General features: G+C 38.5%; 1 protein-coding gene and 1 long non-coding RNA gene across 2 annotated transcripts; both read left to right on the top strand.

Moving 5' to 3' along the window:
* Positions 1-359: 359 nt before the first annotated feature.
* Positions 360-789, top strand: LOC311590004 (large ribosomal subunit protein P2). The gene has a single exon (XM_084768766.1). The coding sequence runs from the start codon at positions 418-420 to the stop codon at positions 763-765; it is 348 nt and encodes a 115-aa protein (XP_084624892.1). The 5' UTR covers positions 360-417; the 3' UTR covers positions 766-789.
* A 1,455-nt stretch (positions 790-2,244) lies between these two features.
* LOC311589981 lies at positions 2,245-9,593 on the top strand. The gene is made up of 3 exons (XR_014776710.1): positions 2,245-2,277; positions 9,113-9,158; positions 9,433-9,593. It is a non-coding gene; the product is annotated as an uncharacterized lncRNA (long non-coding RNA).
* Positions 9,594-10,022: the final 429 nt, after the last annotated feature.

Raw genomic sequence — 10,022 nt, 5'->3', positions numbered from 1 at the left:
AGTCCCAAATTTATGTACAATAAAAATGAGGAAGCAAAGAGAAACCTTCTACAGAGTAAAAAACTTGGAAATTGCAGAGACTACTAGGAAGCTCACTGATAGTTATAAAAGTAAAAGATGTGCTCAAATACTTGAACCAAGGAAGATATAAGTACTTCCATATTCTCTCTAAAAATCGTATTTAGAAATTGGAGATGTCTGCCATCCTAGAACACATAGTTCTGCTCACGTTTGACTCTATCCTTTCTATATATTGTGGTAATTTTGAAAATATGGCTAGGTTCCATGCTGCCCTAGAGGAAACAGATACAGATTGACATGTGATAGGCATCAGTCTTGTGATAAAAGATAAAGCTACCCTTTCGCTGCCCGACGCCGCCGAGGTCGCACGCGTGAGGCCCGTCCGCCGCTGCCGACATGCGTTACGTCGCCTCTTACCTGCTGGCCGCCCTCGGGGGCAACTCCTCTCCCAGCGCCAAAGACATCAAGAAGATACTAGACAGCGTGGGCATCGAGGCGGACGATGACCGGCTCAACAAGGTTATCAGTGAGCTGAATGGAAAAAACATTGAGGATGTCATTGCTCAGGGTGTTGGCAAGCTCGCCAGTGTGCCTGCTGGTGGGGCTGTAGCTGTTTCTGCTGCCCCTGGCTCAGCAGCTCCTGCTGCTGGTTCTGCCCCTGCTGCAGCAGAGGAGAAGAAAGATGAGAAGAAAGAAGAGTCCGAAGAGTCAGATGATGACATGGGATTTGGCTTGTTTGATTAAATTCTTGCTCCCTTGCAAATAAAACCTTTCTATGTATTAAAAAAAAAAAAAAAAAAGATAAAGCTACGTATCGGTAAATGAAGTGGACTGGTTTAGAAAATTGCTACAAGTACCATTGTACAGACAATGTAACTGGCAGAATACCAAAGAAGACAGAAAATATTCTTTCTTCCTTGACCTCCCTTTCTCTGCTCTTCTACACTTGCTCTCCTTTTCTTATATCTTCCCCATTTTCTTCCTTTTCTCCCTTCTTCTTGCCTCCCTATTCTCATCTTATCATCCTTTTGTCTTTCAAAATTGAAGTAACTAAAGATAAGTTGTATCCACGGTCACTTGTTTTCCACTGTCTTTAAAAATTGTTTCATAAAGGCCTGTTGAACAACAACTTTACTCAATGGTAAATATCAGCTTACACAGAGCTCATGAATTATCTCCTTCTAGTAAGGTAAAAAGCGGAGTCCATAATACTATGCAGAATCTCTACCCACTTGAAATATTTATTTTTGCCTGTCAATTCTCCTAGTTGTGCCTAGTTAATGTTAATATGTATTTCTTCTTATCTGTCCTGTTTACCACCTTGACATTTGCACCTACTTCTTTTTTTTTTTATTAACTTATTCATATTACATCTCGATTGTTAGCCCTTCCCTTGTTTCCTCCCATTCTTCCCTCCCTCCCACTTCCCCCCTTCTCCCCTCCCCTATGTCTTTGACTGAGGGAGAACTCCTCCCCCTATATATGCTCTTAGAATATCGAGTCTCTTCTTGGTAGCCTGCTATCCTTCCTCTGAGTGCCGCCAGGCCTCCCCATCCAGGGGACGTGGTCAGAAAAGGGGCACCAGAGTTCGTGTGAGAGTCAGATCTCACTCAAAAAGTATCTGCAGACATACTTACTAAGAACAGCCCACTCCCATTTGATAAGGCAATAGTTAGGACTGCACTTGAGTTTACAGCTAGCTCCAAGTGTTGAGAACATGATGGTGGCTGAATTTGTTTCACTCTACAAGCAAACTTTATCAGCCACCAGGTCAGCACTTTACATCTTTACTGCAATATAATCTGGCAACATTATCTGTGCTTGCTGGACTTCTGTGTTCTCTCTCAAGTAATATCAAAGGTTACTTTTAATTCCGATTTCCTACCTTTTGAACATGTCTGCCAGGTTAAAAAAAAATATAGTTCTTCTTACTTCATAAAAGCTATTTTTCTGAAGGCATTCTTTCACACACTTCCAAGGATATGAGAACTGTCCACCAAGAATCTGCTGTCACTTTGAGAAGAGGAGTCTTCCACAGATTCACTGTGACCAAGGAAACAAGCTGTTACCTAGCAACGTGGCCATCTAGGAGGTCTTGTTACCACTCCTGGGAGCCTGTCAAAGGAGTTCCTGTGCGCCTAGCTCAGGTTAACAGTGAGCATTGCTCACAAGGACTTGTCTGAACTGTAGTGTTACTTGAAATTAAAGGGATAGCAGGAAAGGGAGGGCGTGAACATCTGCAGCCACCTTCTAATGGTAAATGTCTTCATTATCCTTATTGAAAATAGATATTTTTTATACAATGTATTTTCATTATGGTTTCTCTACCTCCACTTTTCCCAGTTGCTCCCCGCCTCCCCTCTCATCCAGATATATACCCTTTTTATCTTTAATTTAAAACAATGGGTACTAAGGATATAATAATAAGATAAGATTTAAAAAGAAATAAATGAGAATAAGACAAAAAGGACAAACAGAAGAAAATGCTAAAGAAAAGGCACAAGATACATGTTGTGGTGGTTAGAATAGGTGTGGCCTGTAGAGGAATTTTCATTTGGAACATGGCTGCTCTGGGAAAAGATCACATCCAAAGACCTTCTAGGTCTGTGTGATCAGGTTGGAATACAGACATGCCTTTAACCTTAGGGGACAGAGGCAAGCAGATCTCAGCGTTCTGTTCAGGCAGTTTGGTTGAGCCCCAATCAGACGTATGTTGTCATCAAGTGAAGCTTCCAGGACTGAGAACAGTTTACATCTAATTGAGATTTTAGCCAAAAGGGTCCCATGAGAACCTCCCAAAACCCAGCCTACTGCCAAGGATACTGGTTGTTCTCTACAAATTGACAGTAAGTCCATATTGCTAAAGACACGTTTGCACAACTCAATGAACACCAAGGAAGTCAGGCTAGTCTTCCCAGAGCCCTCATCTCTATGGAGTAATGTTTACCAGAATGGAAAATACTTAGCACACTGCCAAAGAAGACAGGCAAAGCCAACACAGCTACAAACCCTTCGATCTACAATGGTGATCTGCCTGAAAGATATGCTGGTGCAATGGTGGCACAAAGCTCGTGAAAGGAATCAACAAACATCTGCTTTGTTTTAAGGTCTACTCCACAAAATGGAACCCATATCCAACTTCTGCTTGGTTGGCTAAGAACCTGAGACTAGCTAGGTCATGGACCTAGTGTAAAACCAAATAATACTGTTCTGCCAAAGGACCATGGCAATAATAGGTATCCTAATAACATATCCTCATAGATCTGTGCCTTTCTCCACCATGATCAAAGAAGCTTCCTCCTGCAGTAAATGGGAACAACTACAGAGATCCACTTATAGACACCAGGCAAAGGGTGAGCGGCCTTGGAATAGTTGATTTCTGTTTGAACTTTGTGTCAATAGTTCTCTGTTGAAAACAAAGGGTTCTTCCTTGTTCATAGCAAGAAAAAGAATACTTTATTTCAAAGCAAACATTAAACCTCTTTGCATAGAAAAAGGTGAAAATATAACATTTTATTTGTATAATTATTTATTGACCCAACAGGCTGGCTCAGGATGTCTACCAGATACATAGATCAAATTACATTTACAGCTTCACCAACCAGCAAAATGCAAGTTCTGTAAGCCTGCAATGTGTGTCTCATTCTCAACAAATGTAAATGTTTAGTTATTTTCAACATCCTTTATAGTTCTATACATGTATGAAATGAATTTTAGTCATTTTTGCTCTCATATTCTTTCTCAATTATTTCGCTCTCCTAGTAAAACCTACTTTCATGTCTGGTGTATATCTGGCCAATGGAGCTCAATTTTAATTTCCTGACAGAGTATGGGTAAGAGTTTATTCACAGAAGCATGGACAACTTATCAATGGCTACCCCTGTGAAGAAAATGATGCAACCCTCCTAACAAATATTAACTGCTTAAAGACCCTTGAGTTGAGGTGGGTGGGGATTGAGCTTCATCGCTTCTCAATCTCAGTGTTTTTGGAGCTAAGAAATTTCCATTTACCAAAAGCATAGAAAACTGTTCCATAGACTTCCTGTTTCTGAGAACTAGATATTATGGAAAGGATTTCACTGAAATTTAACTGTTTTTTAAAAATATATTTTATTAATTTATTCATATTACATCTCAATTGTTATCCATCTCTTGTATCCTCCCATTCCTCCCTCCCTCAACATATTTATCATATATGTAAAACTGCAATTTTTGCTGTGTATAGTGGCACACATCCATAGTCACAACTTGGGAGGCTGAGGCAGGAAGATTACTGGGTCCAGGAGTTCTGAGCTGTAGTAGACTATGACAGTTAAGGTATTTATTCAGTATCAATATGGTGACCTCCCAAGGCTAGGTCACTACCAGGTTGCCTTAGGAGAAATAAACACCTAAGACCTAAAGATTACAATAATTTCCAGTCTTTTTTTCTATTCTGTAAACTGGACTATCCTTAAACCAGTGTTGAGATTAAATGCATGAACTACAGCCTTTGTGTTTCCTAGTTTTTCAATGAGCTACAAGGCACCAAAATATATTATTTTTAAATGATAATTTTTTTATGTTTATGTTTAAAGCCAGAGCTGATTAGCATTTTGGACCAACTTCCATTTTAAAAATTAATCCTACTTTGTTTCTCTTAAACTACAGTGAAAGTTTTAAAAGAAGAATCTCAAATCTAGAATATAACTTAATAAAACTAGGCTTTTGTTTATGACTATTTCTCAAGGCAATAGATAATTTACTCAATACTATAGAAACAAAATATAGAAGCTATAAGTAGCTTAAGACAATTGTAGAATCCTACGCATAGGCTTCTTAATATTTTCTTCAGAAGTGATGTGAACAAAAAAGGGTAAAATAAGTATACTTACTATATTTGAGAACAGAGATCAGGGCCTGATGTGGTAGATCCATGGTAGTGCTGGATGCCTAACATACACAAAACCCCTAAATCCAATCCCTAATGAGAGAGGGAGAGAGAGAGGGAGAGGGAGAGGGAGAAGGAGAGGGAGAGAGAGAGAGAGAGAGAGAGAGAGAGAGAGAGAGAGGAGAAGGAGGAGGAGGAGGACAAGGACGAGGATGAGGACAAGGAGAAAAACAGAGCAGAGGCTGGGAAAAATGTGAAACAGCTGAATCAAGAAGTTCATTAAGTTTCTTTTGATCATCTCTAGCTTCATCATGCAGCAGGACTAGTGAACAATCTAGATAAAACCACAACAGGGTCAAAAACCAGAAAGAACCTGAATTTGACTTAACACAATCACTAGAAACACTAAATATACTCTAAGTAAAGAATATTATAACATGATCAGGCAGTCAGAGGAAGGAGTACAGAGAAACAACTGCAAAGATGCAAGGTGTAAATCATAAATATCATGTGAAGAATCCATTTTGAAACATGTATCTTCTGGGAAAGGAAAAAAAAAAAAAGAACAAAAAAGCTCCCTCTGGCAGCTGGGCTACAAAAAAAGGAAAAGGAGAGAAATGGACATCTTAAAAGCTTACAAAGCAAAGTATAATAGATCAAATGATGAAAATATACGTAAGCGCAAGATATTTCCAGGGTAATGCTTGGAACATGTGACTACATCATCTTACATGGCAAAAGGTGTTAAGGTTGAAGGTGGAGTTGGGATCCGTGCTCTTTGTATCTTAAATACCTCCCGGGGTTCATGTTTTGAAAGCAATGATACCAAAGACCATGTACTGGACTCTCTACAATAGGAATTAACTATTTAGGAAAAGAATAAATCTAGTCTACATGGACGGGAAGCCTGTGGGCATTTGCTTGGTCAGGTCAGAGGGTGGGACATGGCAGAGGGTGGAGTCTCAGGATTAGACAGGAAAAATTTTATGCTGAGGTACGTTTTTTTTTTTTTTACCTGACCACAGTAATAGTTTCATAGGTATGGATGGATGTCAAAACACAAAACTATTTGAAATATATCATTTGTTAAATGCCCATCATTCATAAACACTGAGAAAGAAAAGGGAAAAAGAAAATTGTTAAGAGTTGTGAAAGAGCAGAAGAAGGAGAATACCAAAAAGAAGAAAAGGAAACAGAAGCAGAAGAAAAGTAAAACAAATACAAAAGTGCAACGAGACTGAAAAGAGAGCTGTAGTCTTTATGTTCATGTTCTTATTTTTGTTTCTTTTTTTGGTATAAATATTTTAATAAATATTTTTTATTTTTTACATATGCATTTATATTATTACATCTATGTACAATAAACTACCTACATGAAGAAGAACCATGACACATCAGAAATTATATAAATGTTACAATCTTAGTGTTTTGGCTATTTATGTTTGGCAGCCTTGAAGAAAATATCTTTCCTATCTTGGTGCATCTAAAATTCTGAATGTAAATCAATGTCTGTCATATCTCATCATTATCAACTTAAAATATCTATCTAGACCTAAAAGCATCTTAACCTCTAAACAAGTAAGGTTAATTGGAAAACTAAACTATCTGGTCTTTAACTCCATCAAAGACTTGAAAAGGAATAAAATTGATTACCTGAATATATTGGGAGTGCAGATCAGTAGATTTCCAAATGAGAAGATGACAGAGACAGTTTGATATCTGAATAGTCACCCAGAACTATCTACAACGTTGGAGCATCATCTTCAACCTTCTGGTCCAATATATCTCAAAGACATTTATGAGGTAAGAACTATTGAAGACTTGCTTACTCTGTCTTGGCAGAGTTTGCCTGTCCACTCTACCTGCATCCAAGCTTGCCCTTTTTTAGGCAGAATTCTGTCTGTGGTAGACACGAGGACATTTTGCCCAGTGTCTTGTTTGTCACATTTGAAGCCATCTCCATAAGGAGGTTTGTGATGCTCATCATTCTCTTTGAGGTAGGCTGGGTGTTGCCAGGAGTTAACCTGTCTCATTGTCAGTGAATCTTTAAAATAATAAAAACCTTTTTTAAATGCCATATTCTGCAGGTCTGTGAGGTATTTGAAGGCTTTATCTAACTATTTTACCTTATCTTTATATAGAATCATATCTATCTGTTTGATGTATATTCTTGTGAATCGGGAGCCAGTTTGAGCTCTGGGTTAGCCAAGAATTCTGCTGTCACTATGGGGAGAAGCCAGGCCTGCCAGCCCCTGAGGAAACTTCCATACAGACAGGAAAAGCACCCACTGCCCCGTTCCGGGCCCACTCTGGGGCTCTACCAGTAAGCTGGGAGCCTCTGCTGGTGTCACGTGGTGTGTCAGCAGACATGAGTACTTATTCTAATGAGCAGCATGGAAGCCTCTCTCACCATCCATCTGGCTCCACCAGGGGACCACAGCATCCACACAGAATAAGTGACAATATTATACAAAACAAAAGCAAAAACAAAACAAAACAAAAAAAAACACGAGCATTCTACCTCTAGCAAGATTTATACCCCTAACAAAACAGGCGTGTAGAACAAGCATTATGTTGGGTTCTGACAGCAGAGGGGGAACTGTACTAAAATCATCATTACAGTCATGGAAATCTGAGAGGTCACCATCAGATTTCATGTATCCTAGAACCACATGTTGCATATTAAGTGTATTAAGATATATACACAGAGGGTAATGACATTCTGATCCCACAGACTAAGGAGCCTAGTCTAATCTAGAGGTTGAAGGAAGGACTTTTTAAAGCAAATGGGTAGCTGAACAGTCGCTCCTACAGGCTGTCACCCCTTACTCTGTACTGACATTGCGGAAGGTTCCTCATCCATGTTGTTCACCCTTATGCCTGAAAATAGAAATGTCCACGATTATCCAGGAGATATGAAAGATGGAAAATTGGCAGGCAGCTGCGATGTGAACATTAAGCTAGAGGCTGCTTCACAGCAAGGCCCCTGGGAAATGTGGTCATAAACACTTCAAGAGGCTGTGTTCAGTATAAAATCATCTGAGCTCACTCAGAAGCTGACCTAGAAAAAAAATATTTATTTTTATCTGATAATATACAAGTAGGTCAGCAAACAAGGTGAGGGCTGCAGAACGTCTACTGCATATTTCTACTGGAAGTCTATGTTTCGTATTCCATTCGTTGGGGAGAAAGTAGGCACCTCAGTAGCTTGGCTTCACTCTTTTTTCATGAGATATGAACAATGTTGTTTAGCCAAACAGTTTGAGTGCCTGGTCCAGGGCAGATCTTCTTAGCCAGAAACCCACCTGAGATAGAAATGGACTGTGGTTTCTCGTTATGGGAAAACAGAAGTCTTCAAATAGCAAATAGAGGTCCTAGTGACACCTATTAAAAAGCAGGCTAAGACACAGCCAGAAACTTAACTGAAAAGGACTGTTACTAGGCCATAAAGTTGAAAAAAGCAGCAGTTAGGCTAGGTTCTGTTTTTCAATACCCTTCTCATATGAAATTGCCTATAATAACTATTTATAATTACATATATATACACAATATAGAGGCAGATTTTTCCATTTTCACTGAAGATACATCTAAGTTCGCATTAAAGAATAGTTATGGTTTAAAATGTGAATATTTTATAAATATAAATGTATTGGTTAATTAATTATTAATAACATATTAATCATTTTTATTCTTCAAAATAAAAGAAATAAAAATAACGAAAGCATTAAATGATTTTATCATTTCTAAAATAGAACAACATATCAAGATCTGACATCAGCCCACACGAAAAGTTCACGGTGGTTTTCTATCACATCTTTAATCCCAGTGATTGGGAGGCAGAAACAGGAGGATTCCTGGGCACTCCTGGTAAACTATGATTGCTAAATCAGTAAACTCTAGTTTCAGCAACAGACCCTGCCTATAAAAATAAAATAATAAAATAAAATAAAATATATAACAAATATATAGCATATATTTCTTTTAATTTTTTCAGTGTATTGGAATATAGGTTTTTACAATGTACTTTAATTATTTTCTGAATCTTGACAGCACTTGACCTTCTCTCTATTTGAGTTATTTTATAAGGGTTTGACAATTTCATTTCTTCCTAGAAATGATACAGGTTCATTGACTGTTCGTTTCTATTTTAAGTTCGGCTCTGAATTTTTTTCCATTTATTGATCTTGTGTTTATCTTGTCCCTATTTTTCTATGACTCCAGGTGCATCATCAAGCTTTTACTTGAAACTACTCTAAATTTTATAAAGGTAAGAATTTATGGTAATAAATTTCCTTCATAGTTCCATCATTTCCCATGGGTTCTGATTTTTTAAAAAAATTACTTAATTCTAAACATTTTCCAACATAATAATTTACTGATTACTAATTGACAATTTCATATTATGTACCCCAATCACACTCACTTCCAAGTCCATCCAAGTGTGTCCTTGTGACCTACCCCCTGTCTTCTTATGCATGGAAACTCATTATGAGAGGAACCTAAAGAAAGTTTCCAAATACACCAAATACACTCAAGAACAGAATGAGAAGAAATATGCTTCCTAAGGCCTCCTCCTAACAAACTCCATTGAGAGAGGACTCCGAGTTATTGAAATCACCAGCTAAGAAGACAGAAGTGTGAGCAGGGGAAGATAAACCACAGAATTAAAGTATTTGATGACATCCCCTGGATAGGGAGACCTGGTGGCACTCAGAGGAAGGATAGCAGGCTACCAAGAAGAGACTTGATACCCTATGAGCATATACAGGGGGAGGTAATCCCCCTCAGGAACAGTCATAGGGGAGGGGAATAAGGGGAAAATGGGAGGGAGGGAAGAATGGGAGGATACAAAGGATGGCACAACCATTGAGATGTAACAAGAATAAATTAATAAAATATATTTTTTAAAATTAAAAAAATAAAGATCCCACCTTCAACTACGACCTTCCTCTATCACTGGCTGATGGCAGAGTGTCCCTACCTCCTCTCTTGTACCTGCTGCCAGAGCTGCAGTGCCACACCCAGAGTGCCACTCGTCACTCAGCATACGCTTTGAGTCTCCAATTGTGTAGGTAGGACCCTGTATTCTTTTGATCTGTTTCCAAGAAAATTCAATGAAGCATTTCTCTTT

This window comes from Acomys minous, assembly GCF_964271855.1.
Source record: "Acomys minous genome assembly, chromosome: 19".
Taxonomy (NCBI): Eukaryota; Metazoa; Chordata; class Mammalia; order Rodentia; family Muridae; genus Acomys; species Acomys minous.
The sequence above is the reverse complement of the archived record's forward strand: the minus strand, read 5'-3'. Positions and strand labels throughout refer to the sequence as shown.